General features: G+C 50.4%; 1 protein-coding gene across 2 annotated transcripts in view; it reads right to left on the reverse strand.

Moving 5' to 3' along the window:
* The window catches only part of SLC30A7 (solute carrier family 30 member 7), a 47,644-nt gene that overhangs the window by 12,790 nt on the left and 16,594 nt on the right, over positions 1-18,260 (reverse strand). For both annotated transcript variants that reach the window (XM_045816476.1, XM_045816475.1), the window contains 2 exons: positions 14,909-15,044; positions 964-1,054 (listed from right to left, as the gene is read on the reverse strand). In XM_045816476.1, the coding sequence (XP_045672432.1) occupies positions 964-1,054; positions 14,909-15,044 (227 nt within the window). The remainder of the gene's footprint in view (positions 1-963; positions 1,055-14,908; positions 15,045-18,260) is intronic.

Raw genomic sequence — 18,260 nt, forward strand, 5'->3', positions numbered from 1 at the left:
AAGGGAGGGGTGTCTGTGAGCTTTTCCACGGGCTCCTTAAGGTCTCCTCAGCCTGAGGCTGAGAACCGCTGGCAAGACAAAACTGATGGGGTTTTTTTAAAAAAGGGAATGTGTAACTCAACAAAACACAAACTGAAACCGATTTCAAAAACCACGGAGGGCACACTGTGAATACTGTGTGCGTGCGTCCACACGCACACGCACACGCACACCGCGGCACAGCGAGCGGAGCCCAGGCCCCCGCCGTGGCCCGGCTCCGAGCCCGTGGCGCCGGCCGGATGGACCTGGGAGGCGGGAACAGCCTGCTGACCGGTCCCCATCTCCGGCTCTGCAGCCGGGCTCCGCCTCCGCTTGGCGCGTGCGTGAGTGCATGCGTGTGTGTGTGTGTGTCGGTCCGGGCACCCGCCTTGGGTCCCAAGCTGCCACTCCGCTGCTGCTCCAGCTCCCCCAGTGGCTGCCGATCTTCCTAGGCCAGGGACCCATGTCCCGCGGCCACCACCTGTCCCACTGGCTCCTCCCCTTTCCCCCCTGTTCCTCGCCGGCCCAGCCTCCTCCCCGCCACTCCGAAAAGTCAGACAGGCCCACTCCCATCTTGGATACTTGGATACTTACTGCCCCCACTGCCCGGAGCGCCCTTCCCCCCAGATTTCTGCACAGGCCACTCGGGTGCTCACGCAGACGGCGCCGGCCCGTCAGCCCGCCTGCACTGCCCTGTCTGGACTGGAGACACTTCCAGTTCACACGCCTCTGCTCCGCTGCGCTCCCCGGCACACCGCGGCCCACAGGACAGTGTGTATTTATGGTCTGTGTGTTGCTCGCTGTCTGCCCCCCCCAGCAGAACCAGGGCTCCGCGGGGCAGGGGCTCCCTTTCCTTCTTCCCTGCCCGCATCCTCAGCGCCCGAGACAGCGCCCGGCCCGAGGAGAACGCACGTGACCCAACAGTCTGGAAGCTTTGACACTTACCCTCTGATAGCACTGAGGCAGAACAGTTTCCAGCGAAGGAGGGGTCCTCTGCATTAGTATCCCAACAGACTCTCTTAAAAGAGGAATAACACTGAAGAGAAGGAAGAGAGAGTTTATTAAAGCCACGCTCTGACAATCCGCCCTGCCACAAAGAGACAACACACCTCCCCAGACTGCAACACAACGAGATTCGTCAGAATAATGAGAGGAAAAAAACCTCGTCGTTGTTCCGAGTTTTACACGTGATCGATAAATTACTATCTAAAATGAAAGAGTCGGATAAATGCACCCAGGTACAATATACAACACTAAACTCACACCACTGAGCAGTTCTGCAGCGTCTACCAATCTAAACACAGCAGTCATCCAGCTGTTATTTAAAACAGACTTCAAAAAAATAATAAATAATACAAATAAAATAGACTCCAGATGGCCAGGACCTTCCAAGGCAATCTGGAAAGTGTATCACAACCAGCGAACCGGTCCTTAACAATTATCAAATATTTCACACATTTAGCTGAAGAGTACTGTTAAGCAAAACACAAAAGGATTAATATGGCATCTGTTAGTCCAGTTGTTGAACATTTTTCCAACCCAGTGACATGTGTCTTCTTTCCTGACTGAAACCACACAGAAGCCTGGATGTGACCACCGACCTGGCGACACAGCGCCTGCAGCGACAGGGCCAGGACGGTGGTGCGCACCCAGATGCTGGTCCTCAGCCCATCCTCGGGGACCACTGCCTTGGGCTGTTCAGCTGATTAACTGCCCCCGGACAGTGGTGGGTGGTAAGGGGCTCGAATGTAGTAGTTTCCTAACCTGGCGACACACCGGATCCCCCTTCCAATCTGGTTTGCTTTCGGTTCTGACTGACAGGCGATCAGAACCTTCGGGGGAGGCGGAGGCACCCCCTTGAGTCCGGGCGGTCAGGCGCCCCGCTACTGCCCCAGGGGACTGCCTGGGGAGGTCGGACACTACAGGGCTTAGGGCCGGGCTCGCTTCTAAACTTGGAGTCTCAACGTTTCCAAGGAAACCCCCCGAGTTCAGCTGTAGGGGACAGAGAGCAAAGGAAAGTGCACCTTTCCAGGAAGGTCGGCGCTGAGGTGCGCCCTAAGGAGCCCACAATAAACACCTGCTGGTTAAATGAACGGAAGATTATACACAGATATCGGATGTTTCAGAATCTGGATTAAAGAGGGAAAAGCACCCCGGGGGAGGAATCAGGAGCCCGCTGCCCCCGTATTCTAGGGGCGCAGTGCTCAGCACGCAGGGAATGCTGCAGCAGGGACGAAGGGAAAAAGAAACAGGCGTTCAGAGCGGCAGCTGCCGTGTGCCTGGGCCCAGGGAAGGGGCAGTGGGGGCGCACAGTGGGGGTGCACAGTGGGGGCGCGTCGAGGACCGGTGTGAGGACTCCAGCCAGCCTGCAGGGGCGGCGGCACGAGGATGAAAAGCTGACTGTGGGCAGGGCTCTAAGTCCCCCTCGAGGGAAAATGTCCCTCCGTCGGACGGTGATTTAAGAGCCAAGAACAACCCCACGGCACCCGGAATTCCTTCTTCTCCCTAAAACCCCCGTGGCTAAGTCACCCAGGTCTCAGGATCCAACACCCGACCACGACCTCACTGGTCCCCGCCCTCCTTCCCATCATGCACGTCTGCGACAACCTCCCCACCTCCACCGGGGTTGCTCCGCCGGCCCTCAGGGTCCCTCCGCTCTAGTCTCTTGTCCTCGAGCCCACCGTGACAGGCGGCTTCCCGGACGGCTCCCACGGCCCCTGCACCCCCAGGTTCACTGCACCCCCCAGTTCACACTCGTGTGTCGTCTTCCCCCCTGGAGTGTGGGTTGGACCAGTCGGCGACTGGCTGCTGACGCACGTGGCGACAGTGGGGAGATGCCACTCCTACGATTAGGTCAGAGACGCTGGCTTCCATCTCGTTCACCTCCTTCCTTGCTTTCTCACCCAGGCTCATGGCTGCCATGCTGTGAGCTGTCTAATGGGGGGGCCCAGGGCAAGGAACTGGGGTTGCAGAGTAACCGAGTAACGTCAGAGGCAACCTTTCATTTCAAATAACTGAGTAAGAGACATCATAACCAACACGGGAAAATAATAGAGGGAGAGTGTACTGTTTTTAGTAAGGGTCCAGTGAGGTTTTCACCGGTTTTGCTACCCTAGAATATGGGGAATGGTTGTCCGTTTAGATGGGACTTTAATAACATGTTTACATTCGACAGCAGCACGCATGTCACCGAAGCACACGGGAAGGCCACACTCCTCTCCTCCAATCAGAGCTTTAAAACAACGGGCGAGCTCCAGCCGCAGGAGCTGCCCCTGGGCCGTGGAGCCGCGGTCGGGAGAAAGGGCGCTCGCCACATCGCCCAGTGAAGTGCCATTTCGAACCAAGGTCAGTTTCTGTAATAATTCCAAAGGCCACAAGAATGTAGAAGAACCCTGCAGAGACCCTACTTTTCTGCCTCGTAAAATCACGTTTGGCTCAGGAGTTTGTGTCCGTACTTTTCTGATTAACTGTTATAAAGGGGAGTCACAAACCAGACTCGAGCACGACTCTCTCTACCCATAATGAAAGGATATGGGGAAAACGACAAGCGTAGCAAATTCCAGACTGAGCTCAGACTCCGAGCTGCATCCAAACCCCAAAAGGAAGCATTTGGAAACAATTAGAGGCTCACTTCTGGTTGACCAACTCGATTCCAGCTGTAACAATGAAACACCATTTTCCTAGCATATAGGAGGAATGAGTCATTTGCTATGCGAGTTTACCAGCAACACAGGGTAATGACTTTATTCTTCAAAAGCTGGGGTAAATCAAATTTATAATCATGTGATCATAAACATAAATGTGAATGTGAAAGCTGAAATCCTAGCAGATTAAATAAGCAAGTTAGTTATTATTCTTTACTGCCAGTAACTGCAAATGAAAATATGTGCAAATCTTACTTCAAAAACAGCATTTAGTGAGTCTCACCATTTCGACAGTAAATAAAAAGGTCTACACTATGAAAACTTTTGAAGACCATCAGACTGGGGATAATCATAACGCTTAACAATAAAAAACTCCCGAGCTGAAACTACTACTTAGATCCGAGAATAAATATCTATTAATAATAACTGAAATGTAATCACTACTTCAACTTTTTAAACTGGCTTATGAGCTAATTCTTCCTGCACATTATCAGCAGCTCTTACAACATACAAACACGGAGAAAGACAGCCGGCTGTCCTCTGAAAGAGCTCGTAAATTTGAAGACCTGGTATATGTCACGTACTCCAAAACGTCAGTGGACAAAGAAGCCGGAGATAATCGACCCCAGACGGCAACGTGTTCTAGGTCAGACACGGCGGTCCCGGGAGGCTGTAAATGAGCAGCCGTATTTGCATGAACACGAGTGTGCTCCGTGGCAGTGAATCTGCATAAACACGAGTGTGCTCCGTGGCAGTGAATCTGCATAAACACGAGTGTGCTCCGTGGCAGTGAATCTGCATAAACACGAGTGTGCTCCGTGGCAGTGAATCTGCATAAACACGAGTGTGCTCCGTGGCAGTGAATCTGCATAAACACGAGTGTGCTCCGTGGCAGTGAATCTGCATAAACACGAGTGTGCTCCACGGCAGTGAATGGCTGAGAACCTGCTTCCCCTGAGTTTCATGAGCCTCACGGGGATCAGACAGCCCGGACCACGAGGACTGGGGTGCACCTTACAATTTCCTGAGTCCCCACAGCCTGTGGTTTAAATCGGTGCACCTCTACAGAGAACCTCCTTCGTTCAACAATGGGAGTCGGGAGATACCCTCACACAGCCCTAGGATTTGGGGCCAAAGTCGTGGAAAGGCTGCCCTTTCCCTGAAACTCCTGGAACTCAGTTGTAACACTTAATGCATCTGGTCTTAACCCAAAGGCATTCGTAAATAATGTCAAATGAGTGAATAATTAGTAACATCTTTGATTAGGCAACACTTAATAATTTTTAAAGTGTTTTCAGAAATTTTTTCTAATGGCATCCTCACAACGACCTTAAGTAACCTTAAGCGAATGCTGGAATCACGGATGTAGGCAAGATCACCCGAAATCGTTGGGGCCAGCGCCCTTCTCTTACAGAAGAGGACACCTGAGCTCTCGGCGATCCGAGCATCGTGCGGGCTGCCGCACGCTGGGAAGGGGCGGCGCTGCGTGCCCATCCCCCGCGCGAGCTCTCTGCCCCACACGGGGGTGTCTCATCTCAACCGAGTCCTCTGGAGTCGGAGATCACGCCGCATTCTTCTTATTCCTAGGGCCCAGCACAGGGCTTGGAATATAATGAGCACCTGACGCATGTCTCCTGGATGTATAATCTGCTTTAAAATTTCAAACACTAGTGGAAGATTATTAAAATATACAACAGCTCTTGTTGGGCATGGGTTTCAACCCTGCACAGGAGCAGCTAAATGGCAGAAGGACCTTATCCTCGGTGCAGGCGGGCGCGGGTGAGAAAGAACTGCATGTTCCCGGGCAGCAGCAAGCTGCGCTCCCAACTCCTGGTGCGCAGTTTGTCGTCTCAACAAAAGCTCTTTCTGCATTCCCATGCATAAGACACCAAAGTCACGCCAGCAATATAAGTAGAGAAAATGAAGTGATCTCCTATGCACTCGTGAAGAACAACGGTGCAGACGAAGGAGGAAATGAGTGGGATTCACGCTAACATGCCGCTGGGGGAGGGGGGGAGCGGAAGGAGACGATGGGAGTGATGTGGATAGAGGGCGCGGAGCTCCAGAGACGCAGAGTTCTGAACGCAGACCCAGCTGGAAGGACTGCACTATTTATGATTCGTGCTTTAAGGAAACCTGCATTTCAAAAAGTATCCAAGTGAAGAAATAGGGCTTTGTTCTCAAAACAATTGGGACTCAAGAAAACTACCAAAATCAAATTATTATCTGGCAGCTCCTGTGACCACAAGTTGTAGTTTCTTCATTGGTCAATGTTGTTGACCTAAAAATTACAACTCTGGATTAGTTATTTTCTATTGCTTTTCTATCCTGTATTTCATTTATCTACTCCAATCTTTATTTCCTTCCTTCTGATGACTTTGAGTTGTTTGTTTGTTTGTTTTTAGTTTCTTAAGGTATAAGGTTAGGTTGTTGTTTGAGATCATTATTTCTTTTTTCTTTTTTTTGAGAATTTTTATGACTCTATTTGAGCCCAAACTGACAACTGCCAGGAAGCAAGACTTCAAATGCCCCTTTAAAAAAGATGCAGGCACTTACTGCTATGAACTTTCCTCTTAGTACTGCTTTCCCTGCATCCCCTACATTTCGTATGCCTGTCTTTGTTTTCGCTTGCCTCTAGATATTTTCTAAATTCCTTTGCAATTTCTTCATGGCCCAGTGACAACTGTTAAAGTGTGTTGTTTAATTTCCACGTATTTGTGGATGTCTGTGTTTTCCTTCAACCACTGATTTCTAGTTTCATTCCAACCATGGTCGGCACAGATACTTTGTATAATTTCAATTTTCTAAAATTTGTTAGGACTACTTCTGCGACCTGACGTGTAGTTTTTGGGGGAAAACGTCCCATGTGTGCTTGGGAAGAATGTTTATTCCGCTGCTGTTGGGTGGGTGGGTCTGTTGGGCCCCACCGGCCTTAGTGTTGTTCAAGTCTCCCTTTCCTTATGGATCCTCTATTTGACTGCCTGACTTCCTGGCTGCTCTACCCGTAATGGAAGGTGGGGCACTCAGCCCCTACTGTTACTGGGTTGCCTTCTGATTCTTCCTTTCTGTCGGTGTTTGCTTCGTATATTTGGGTGTTCAAATGTCAGGTGAGTGTATAGTTAAGATCGCTGTATATTTGTAAAGGTCAGTGAGCAGTGAATTGATCTTTTTATCCTTCTATAATGCCCTTTATGCCTCATGGGACAGTTTTTGTCTAATGCAAATGTGACCACTGCTGCTCTCTCGAGGACCCTGTTTATGCGGAACACGTTTTACACTCTTTCGCTTCTAATCTACATGCACCCTTAGAAAAAGCGCGCTGCTTACAGAGTAAAGCTCCATCTTAATTATTTAAATCCATTCGGGCAGCCTGTCTTTTAATTAGTGCCTTTAATCCATTTGTATATGATCACTCGTGTGAAAGGACTCGCTGTGGCCGTTTTGTCAACTGTTTCCTGTGTGTCTCGTGGCTCTCTGTGTCTCCCCCCCCACCACTGTCTTCCTTTCTGCTTCACCGATTTTTTTTTATGGTGACACGTTTTGATTACTTTCTCATTCTCCTTTGTACGTATTCTAAAAATGTCTTCTTTGTAGCTATCATTGATGTGACAAGTTGCTTTTCTCTTGCTGCTTTCAAGATTCTCACTTTATATTTGATTTTTAACAGTTGGGAATGTGACTCAGTGTAGGTCTCCTTATGTTATCTTAGTTGAAGTTCTTCAGTTTCTTGAATTTGTTTATCCACTTTTTCTTCTTCAATTTGAGAACATTTTGGCCATTGTTTTTCAAATAGGGTTGCTGCCCCTTTCTTGGTTTCTTCACTTTCTGGGACTCCTGTAACATGTACGCTGTTCTGCTTGTCCACAAACCCTCAGGGCCTCTTCCTCTCATTTTCTTCTTTTTCTCCTCTGCCTCAGTGGTTCTGTGAGCCCTGCATGCAAATTCAGTGATTCTTCTGCCTGCTCAAATCTGCTGTTGAGCCCCTCCAGGAAAACTTTCAATTCAGTTATTACTATTCTTCGGTTCCAGAATGTGTTTGGCTCTCCTCAATAGTATCTATCTCTGTTGCTATTCTCATTTTGTTCATGTGTCATTTTTCTGATTTTGTTTAGTGTCTGTGCTTTCTTTTGATTAAGTGAACACCCTAAGGATGGTAATTCTGAATTCTTTGTCTGGCTATTTACATGTCTCCTTTTTCTAGTTTTGGTTTCTGGAGATCAAATCAATGCCTTTAAGTGTGCTGTAGTTGGCTGGGGGTTTTTTTTTGTATTTAGTCTTTTCTACTGTTTGGATTCCAGTATCTGAGGACTCAGCCACCACTCTGGACTTTGCGGTCTGGTTTCACACATACCTAGCCTGGCGGGGGACGCTGGAGACCTCTCGAGTCTTGCCCGGGTATGTGTTCCTTCTGGGCCTGTGCATGGGACCTGCTGTCCGAAAGGGTTTGCTGGCTTCCACCAGCAGCTCTTCCCGGCATCTGCAGTAGAGCACAGTGCGGGGGGTCCACCTACTATTTGGCTGTGGTACTGCCAGCTCGAGGGCATGGTTGACATCTTTTGTTCTCCAGACACCCCAGCTGCCTCCTGTCCGAGTCAGGGCGGCAGGTCCTCAAACAGCGCCCTGTCACTCACTGTCATTTCGCTGCAACACTGCTGAGATGCTGTAGAAACCTAACTCTTGTTTGTATCAGTTAGCCTGTGATAAGCGTCTGCTCCAAGTCACAGTTTCCAAGACCCTGTCGACCAGGGGAAGCGAGGAGGACTTGCTGTGCTTGGATACAGCAAGACAGACAGACGCCGGTCTCTCGGGCAGGCCCAGGTCCTCTCCCCACCCAGGAAGGAGGCAGGAGCTGGGGTGGGAGTCGCCATCGCGGGAGAGTGGGACGTGTCGTGAATCTTCTAGCACGCGGCTGGCTGCCCACTCAGCTGGGGTGCAAACACCGGTTCACTGGGTTCTGCACGTCTCGCAGAGGCAGGCTGTCCACGTGCCGCGTTACTCTGTCTCCACGGGAGGCGGGGGCTTCCTGTTCTGCCCTCTGGCCGGTGCCACCCCTCACTGGTCCTGCAGGACGGCATCCGACTCCCCGGGGAACGGAGGGAGTGGACGCTGGCCGCCTTTCCAGCGAGGTGAAGGAAGCCATGAAGAATGGCCTTATTGACACATCCTCATATTTCTGCCCTTTTGTCCCTAGGCTACATTCCTAGAAGGGGCACTGTTGAATCAAAGTAAGTGCACACTTATGCAAGATGTTGTCAAAGTTCTCTCCACAGGGACGGGACCTTCTCATCTCTGTGAGCAATGTGCCGGAGTTCTTACTTTCCCGATAGTGTCCAGAAGTTTCCTCAGCCAAGTCACCATGTCTTCTCTTTAATTACATCACTCAGCTGAAAGCTGCTTATTTATAAAGTGCATTCATTGTGAACACCAATTTCATACCTGTAACCTGACTAAGTTGCTTGTTCTAGTTTTCCCATGGGTTTTACAGAAATACAATCGTACATTTTACATAAAAGAATAACCTCTCCTTTTCCATTTTTAAACCTCACCTGCTTTCTCTTCCCCAGTGTTACTGGCGAATGATCACTGACACACGATTGCGTCTGTTCTGCCCTTCCTCATGTGTCTGAGCCCACCCTGCGGGCGGGCTCTCTTCCCCGGGACCCTGCATCTGAACCGCCGGGCACACAGACCGACCGCAGGGACTGTTTCTTGGCTCCCCCGAGGGCAGCACATACGCAGCGCGCTCTCGATGTGCAGGTGAGCAGTTAATAATTCATATCAGTGGATGTGGTTGCCTTGGAAGGGCTGAACGTGATTTCAACTCCTTAACTGTTAAGGAGGAGTTGCGTGTACACAGCCCTAACATTATTTCAGCCCTCTGAAGGCGACCTCGAGGTTGATGTGGCCCCCAGTGACAATGAGTATGACGCCCGGGCCTGAGGGTACTCTCTCCCAGAATGCTGTTTGAGGAGGGCACTAGACTCATCAGTATTTGTAAATGCGCTAGGGTGGTTTTACACATGCCTGAAAAATAAAATTACTAGACAAAAGTGTTCCCACCACGGACACATATACAAGCACCAAGTTAAAATCTCGGAAAACTGTCTTCATTTGCCTCAGTCCCCAAAAGTATAGTTCATAAGTTGTAACTACTTGAAAAGCTAACCACAAAGGAAATTTCCAGACACCACCCAAAACCATTTTTGAAAAAAGTCTCTGTAATTTCTTATGTATGTTACGGTAGCTTCTTACATGTTTTAGAAAATGCTTACGTGTTACTTAACATAGGCCACAAATAACTGTCCAGTCGACTACAGAGTCAACAAGACTTCTCCGAATCGGTATCTGGCCCAGATCCCGTGCCCGTGAACGAACATGATCACCTGTGACTCAGAATTTCAAACTGATCATTTGGTTCGCTCTGCCCTTTCTTTCCACTCCGTGCCTCTGCCTGTGACCTTGTCTGTCATTTCAAAAGCCCATTGCCCTGGTTGGCCTCTAAAGGTGGATCTAGTTTGTCTTCAGCGTGATCAGAAATCGATTATCCAGAAAGTTTTCCCCCGAACAAAGAGAAAAGTCCCTGTTCTTTGTGCTAACAAACGAGCACGGCGAAAATGCACACGGCGCCGTACAATGCACGGTGAGTGGCGAGGTGCGGGCAACGCACTGAAAGGACATGTCAGCGGGGCCTCAGAAACACCACGCCAGCGAGGAGGCTCGTTCCTGCATCCTGATTATGCGATTTTCCCATCGTGCCTAGGCACCCCTTTGATTTCAGCACATCAGACATCAAGCTGCAGATCTAGGGAAAGGGCATCGCTTTAAAATCACGGAGAAATTCAAAGGTGCGCCTGATTGTTCGGAGGTCTGCCCTCGAAAGGATGCATCCGCTTTCCATCCCAACTCCGCCGCTGACGGGGACAGGGGGCAAACCCACTCTGCAATCTCTAGCGAGACGTGTGTATCTCCAGGACATGGAAGGGACACTCTCGTTGGTGGGCTCCATCTGCTGCTTTTCATTGGGAAACAAAATTCATCACAGTGGAACCCAGTTTTACCCAGAAATTTATATCACCATTTGCCCGTGTTAGAAAATGCGGAGAGAAAAACTGCCTTTTTCTAAGAAATCACTTGCACTGCGAGAGTGAAAATGGAGCGTTGGCAGGCAGCCTGGCGGGGGGGGGGGGGTGCATCTGCTTCCACGATGCATTCTCCATGAGAGCATTTAAATCCACACAGCGCAGAAAGGGCCCCATTATGGCTCTCGCTCGGGATGAATCGCTAATATATATACAAATTAAGGGGAAGGGAAAATCACTCCTTTATCCTCTGTTTTGTTGAGTCTGTAAGCATTTTTATCTATTTCCTCAGATCAGCTTCGGCTACTCAGGCAAACTCTTAACCAATTTGAAAAACGTCTCAAAGTCATCCTGCGAGTGTTTCATTATCGTGCGAACATTTCAGCAAATGGAGTTTGCTTTCGAACAGTAAAGCAGATGACAGGAATGTCTTTATTTTGCACTTGGAAGCTTAAGTTGTTCTTTATGGTGCTCCATTTAAAAAAAAATGCTTTCTGAAGGCCAAGTCAGAACTGCTGGTTTGCCTTGAAGACTTTCGAAAAGAGCATAATTTTAAAGTTGTGCCACCCAGCGAGACCCACATAACATTCAGGGATAAACAAATACAGACAGATGATACATTCTACACCCATATATATATATATATACATACACTACAATCCATATATACACACTACATATACTTTCCCTCTCACCTACGTAAAGAGAAGTCCACGCTTCACAAGAATAAATCATTCTTGAGTGTCACCCTATAGCTTGTGGCCATTTATTGTCACTGATTAAGACCTTGCTAGCTAAGAAATCATCCCCAAACTTGACTGACTTAAAATAAGAACTGTGCTACCGTTCATCGGGAGCCTGCAAACACTCTAACGCTGACCGAGCTCAGTGGGCAGCGCAGGCAGGCAGAACTTCAGTGACGTGAAGAAAAGGTTAAAACCGGCCACGCAGAAACACAGCTAGCCGCGGTCATGTGACCTCTGGGTGGCCCTCCTGGCTGGCTCTTCTTTGTCTCTTTCTGCTTCTCGTCATTTTCCGAGCGTCCTACACTGACTATAAGTTTATAATCAGAAAAAGCTAAAGAAGCTTTCTTACTCAGAATATACGTAATACAAACAAAAAAAAATATGCCATAAAAAAGAGGCTCAGCATGAAAGAAAAAAGCCAAAAAAAAAGTGCCCACAAAAATATCAGTACCGTTCTCTGGGCTGGTGGAACTGGAGGTAATTTTTTCCCTTGTCCTTTCCTACACTTGGCCAAGTTCCTTTGTCAGCATAATTATTTCCATAATATCTTTAGAAACTACTCTTCCACACGCGATGCGCATTAAATCCCGTCTCTCTCCCGAGCGGCCACATCAAGTGCGCGCCCCACCTGCAGGCTGGCTGTCCCCCAGGACACCGGGTCCCCACGGCGCGGTTAGGGAGGCTCCTTCCCCTCCCACGCGCGCCCCTGGAGCTGCCGCACAGGTGGGCGTCCTTGCTCCTCACGACCACCCCCAGGTCGCTGTTCTTCTCCTGCTTCCCCCAGCGCCAGCGCAGCTCCGCCCAGGCCCAGGCCAGGGACTCCCCACCCCCACCCCCACCCCGTCCGGATCACCGGTGGGACGCTTCTTGCTGCCTCCCCCCGCTCATTACTGAAGAGTTTGGCAAAGGACCTGTCTCTCCACCGCTGCCTTTCTCCTGACTCTGAATGTGAGTGTCCGCGTGGACGACGCACCCAACACCCGGCCTGTGGGCGGTGACCCATGGTGACCCATCCTGGATCCTCCCCTGGGCTCACGCTCCGACCTCCGACCTCAAAGCCCAGCGCAGGACCTGGGCCAAATCCCTCCACTCTGCACGTCTCCCAGAACTCCAACCCACTGACCCCGTCATGTTGGGTTTTTTGTTTGTTTGTTTTTTAGCATCTATTACTTCCTTTCATTTCCCACCACTCTAACCCCTGCCTTGCTACTTTGTCACTGCCGCCACTTACCCGACAAAACCCAAACCTGTTCAGTGCAACTCGCTCCACACCCTCCCCAGTAGCCGACCGAGACCCGAGAAAAACAGACAGGCCGCCAGCTGTTCTCACTTTGAACTCCGGACCACAGACCTCAAAGGGGGCCCGCGGCGCTGCCAGGTGAGCGCGCCGAATGCTTCACAGCAGAGCCTCCGCGCAGAGGAGTCCGGGGTGCCCCCCGCCCTCCCCCACCCCGGCCTGTTCCAGCCCGCAGCCGCCTGGACGGGGGCCTTCACGCCCCCCCCACCCCCCACGCCAACAGCACCGTCCGGGTCCCGCAGCGCCCGCTCCGTGGGAGGCCACAGGCAGCGTGGGCTTCTCTCTCCCACCCTCTCGGCCGCCGCCCTGGGGGCCGGGTCTGCCTGATAAACTCGTGTTGGAAATGATTTGTGCAGTTTGTGCTGTGCTACATTTCAGCCAAAAAGCTTTCTCCGTGAGTGCGTGTGTGTATACTTGCGGAATCACTAAATAAGAGTGGAACTAAGGAATCCTCTGTGGAATCAGAGAAAGTAATTCTCTGAGGTTGACAAAAATGTTAGTTCATTTTGATTCAGCTCTAAAATGCACCAGCTTTTGGCCTGGAAGAGTTAGGTGGGGGCTAGACAAGCCGGAAAACCGGCTGGCCCCCCCGGGGCGTGGAGAGAGGGGGAGACGGGCTATGCCGACCGGGAGGAAGGCGGTGCGTGGGTGCAGCGTCAGGGGCCCCACGAGGCCTGGGTGGCGAGAGGGACCTCGGGGTGAGCGCATGTCACCTGGGAGACGGAAGCCCCGGCAGAGCCCGCAGTCCAGACCATGCGCGTGCTTTCAGGGACCTGGAGGTGACCGACCCTGGCCGAGAGCAAGGACACGCCCACAAGGGCCAGAGGGCGACTGGGGAGGTGGGCGCGGACTGCGTGGAGCCCCGCTAAAGGGAGCAGACTTTACCCCGAGGGCGAGAAAGAGCCACAGAGGGATCTGCCGAGATGTCTTTCTGAGGACCCCGCTCCTCGTTAGACGGAGAAAGACGGCTTTGGCCCCAGCATGGAGAAGGGTCTGGGGGACACTTCCTCTTCCCGGCAACCAAGGGCAGGAGGGCTGGGGAACCCGGGCAGACAGAGCAAGGGAACGGCAAGATCCTTCCCTGAGAAGTGTGAGGAGCAGCTAACGCTCACGGTTCGAAACCCAACAGGCTAAGTGGTGAGCCGCAAGTACAGAGGTCCACTCGTCCGTCCGTCACCCACGATGAGGGACTATTTCCACGGACCGCGGGGCACGAAGCCGGACTCTCAGGAGGTGGAGTGAGACCCAGGGAGGTGAAGATCAGGCAGGCCCAGCTTTGTACAGGGCGTTTCAGAGCTGCCCCCAGCACAGAGGACTGAGAGAACGTTCACAATTAATCTCCATGTTTAGAAGGTGTATCCTGTCTTTAAGCAAAAACTTAAAAATCTGCTTTCATGACTAGTTATAAAGAATTAATTATGACTAGTTAGAATTCCATTATAATGTATTAAGTCTATTCTATCAAACTAAGCTATAAAAATCATCCTAGTCTGTCCACCAGAAGGTCCTGCCATCATTACAAAGAAATTTTTATTAACAGTACAACCATATGAATGAAGCAATCCCATTCAAGACATATCTCTATAAATAACTCGAGAGAGATAATAAAATAAATTTAAGAGATAATAACTGCACGCACGGGCACCCCAATAAGCAAGAGAGAGCTAAAAAAGCGAAAAGGCAGACCCTTCCCCAAGGACGCACCCCCCGGAGCGGGGGCCAGACGCAAGAGCACTTCCGACAGCGAGCGCTCTCCGCTCTGCCGGGGCTTCTGCAACGACGGTGCGCAGACCGGAGACAGCGCCACCAGGGACGCTGCCGTCCACGCATCCGGCAGTGAGTGCGGGAGGCAGACGGCAGAGAGAGACGACTCTGACCAGGGCGAACACATTTATGTTTCCGGGGCCCGCTCTGCGGACACGGTGCTGGACCACGAGAAGGACGGCTGACTACAGGCCCATCGGGCTGACCGCGGAGTGCCGGCAGGAAGCCCCACACCCCAGGCCGGGGAAACGAGAAGGGCTCTCTGCAGGAACCCGGGACGGGCCAGAGGAAGGCCAGCGCTGCCACGACTCGGAGGGACCGCCCCGCGTCCTCGCCGCCGCGGCCGCAGGCCCCACTTACCTGACGACGATGAGCACGGCGATCAGGATGGAGCAGATGGGGTCCGCTATCATCAGGCCGAAGTTCTGCATCAGGATGGCGGAGGCGATCACCCCGATGCTCCCCAGGGTGTCCGCCAGGATGTGCAGAAACACGCCTAGAAAGGGAGCACCCCCAGAGTCAGGGCAGCGTTGTCTGAGCCCCCGCAAGCCAAAAACGTTTCCTCAACCTATTCCTGATTCCCTCCATCGCAGGCAACCCACCGACGGAAAAACTGGTGAGAAAGGAGATTAACTGTTTAGTGACGAGGTATCAGTGCCTTGGGAGCTGAACTAATCTTTCCTGTTCCCATCATCAGGGGTTACTGTATCTGGTGCGGAATAATGCACATCAGGGAGTAGAGTAATGCATTCATCTCTGGTTAAAAGAGCTCAGAAGTTCTTTAATGACCTGCTAGAAGAAAACTTCACTAGGCGGAAAGAGTCTGTCAAGAGAACACGGCTCGTGACTACAAATGTTCAAATATGTCACTTTGACATATTTTCTAAAATGTAGTATCGTCAATACTACATAGTATGGGCCCGCAGAGCCCTCTGCTGGTGGTTCCAGTTACCACTTGAGATGAATTTCCTAGCGATCATAACTCTACTAAACCTTAACATTTTTATTAATTATCCTGAAGTTTTTGTCACCTGAAGTCACGGACTAAGCTCAGACCTGATGTAAAAGAAGGTAGAAACTTGAATACTTTAAACTGGATGTAAATAAATTTGAACTTTTAGAAATTGGATATTAAGTTGATAGGATACTGGTATTCTAACTGCCCAAGAACCTAGACTTAATATTAACATTTCAGAATTGACACTTGACAGGAAAAAATTTAAAAAGGTCAAGCAGTAAGTTTAATATACATTATATCTTAAAAATTTTAACTAGCCCTGGCTGGTGTAGCTCAGTGGATTGAGCACGAGCTGTGAACCAAAGTGTCGCAGGTTCAATTCCCAGTCAGGGCACATGCCTGGGTTGCAGGCCATGGCCCCCAGCAACCGCACATTGATGTTTCTCTCTCTTTCTCTTTCTCCCTCCCTTCCCTCTCTAAAAAAATAAATAAATAAAATCTTTAAAAAAATTTAACTACATAAATTATTCAACATTTAGATCTTCACTAGGTAAAATAAACACCATCTCAGAGACTACCCTCAACCAGACGTGGCTGAAAAGAGAACATTCTTCAACAGCAACAACTATTCTATCTGAAAAGAAATTCCTAACGTGTAAAAAGCATGTGGCTACTTTAGAAATACTTATTTTTCTCATTGATTATTAACCGAACACCAAATGAAATCACGGCCTCATTACCTGTGTCCTTTCTCACTTGTATTACCTTTGTCATCTCATGGCACACAGAAACTAACTCCTAAAACTCTGTGGCACACCAAAAAATACTTTTGCCAATCTGAAAAAAAAATAGGTAAAATTTTGATTGACAAAAAAATATAATAGCAGTTACCTACTGTTTTTGCTCCAAAGTGACTTTTTTAAAACATCATACTTTACATAAGGATTTCTGGGGCCAAGAATTAGCCAATCAGATACATTATGACGTAATGTGACCAATAAGGTGCAACTCTATGATATGACCCACATATCATGGTCCCAGATGGGGCTTCCACACTGGCTACTGTGTTGGCTGCTGTCATTTTTTTTCTGACAATCTCAGGGAAAAGAGGTCAGTGCCCCTGACTGCATGTTTTAAAAATTCTTGCAGCACATGGTTGAAAATCACTAGTATAGGGTATTAACCTTTATAACAATTTTGAAAAAAAAATTAGCAATTTCTCTATCACAAAAATATGTTAGAAGAACGCTTGTAAGAAAAAATATTTCATTTCTGTAAGGTACTTCAATAGCAAAGAATGAATAAGTGTTGGGATCACCCTAAGTTTTAAAATTCAGCTGGAGAACAATACACAGCAAAGTGGCCTGAGAGTCCCTAAGTTTCAAAACTCTCAAGTGATATGCGTGACTTTTAAATCTCTCTATTTTTTAATCAGTGTTTTGGTAGGATCAGAAATGAAAGTAGCTCTAAATGCCAGAAGGAGCTAGGAAAGAGCCATCTCTTCTTGATCTTCCTTTGGCTGGGAAGTCCCTGGCTCCCTCTCCCCGGCTGACCCGACCTCGGGTTTCATCAGCAGCTCGAGAGGCAGCAAAAGGCCGAGCCGGCCGGTCCGCTCGGTCTGCACGCGTGAGCACCCGCGAGGAGGGGGTTCGCGCCGGGCGCCACCCTGTCCTCCCGCCTTCCACTGGGCTGCACCCATCACCATCAACGGATGCACACTTAGAAAATGTAAACCTTTTTCACGACAGCTTGCATAAAAGATGACTAGGAGGGCAAATTTTGTGTCCCCTCAAACTGTGATGATTTCCAAACTAAAAATAACCCCCTATTTTCGAGGCCGATGCTTTGGATACAGAGGCACTGCATGTGCACGACTACAGGCCAGTTCCGCAAACGCCGCTCTCCAACGATTCTACGCGTTCTGCGGGTGGACAGCCGGAGAGACCAGGAGACACGGTCAGGCCCCTGACACGGCTCCCGGGCGGGCGGGGAGGAGCGCGCTCCCAGCGGGAGTGTTCAAAGGGGGGCAGTGTCGGGAAGCAGAGGAGACACCCGGGCGCGGCGGGGACCGGGCCGCACGCCACTGGAGAGTCCGGCAGGAGCCACAGTCTACGAAGGCAGGAGCAAGGCCGGCTGGGAGTCAGAAAACTTGACGTGAACTCTGAATGGGAATTCAGAGTCAGAGACCGGGCCGCGTCCCAAAGAGGAAACCACCGCAGGTCACAGACGAGACCGTAAAGGTCTGTAACGCGCTGTTTCACATGGCACGTCGGCTTCTGTTTTGGTGTCATTTTGGGTGGCTGTGCTGTAACGGAGGTCTCCTCACTGCATTAGTCTAAAACAACGTGGTCGACTCCAACTTGTAGGCTCCCAGCACGACTAAACGGGAGGACAGAGAGTCCCCGCGCAGCCTCCGCCCCCAAACAGGCACAACCTCCCCACTGCGCGCACTCCCCACCAGAGCGCGCGTGTGTCACAGCGGACGAGACAACGCCGACACGTCTCGTCACCCACAGCGCACACAGGGCTCCCTCCGGCGCTGCACACCCCTGGGTTCCGGTGCCTTCCATCGGCAGCACCAGATCTCCCCACGACCTCGACACGAACGGAGGACTGCTCTCGGGAAAATGATTGGACAACCCCGCACACTGCTACGGTGTCACTACGGTCACTGGGATGGTATGACTTACACCTAAGTGGTATGACTTACACCTAAGACAGCTTCTGAACATTTTATTCTTCTCATGAAATCGG

Source organism: Phyllostomus hastatus, unplaced genomic scaffold, assembly GCF_019186645.2.
Source record: "Phyllostomus hastatus isolate PE091 unplaced genomic scaffold, TTU_PhHast_1.1 phas_scaffold_216, whole genome shotgun sequence".
In the NCBI taxonomy this organism is placed as follows: domain Eukaryota; kingdom Metazoa; phylum Chordata; class Mammalia; order Chiroptera; family Phyllostomidae; genus Phyllostomus; species Phyllostomus hastatus.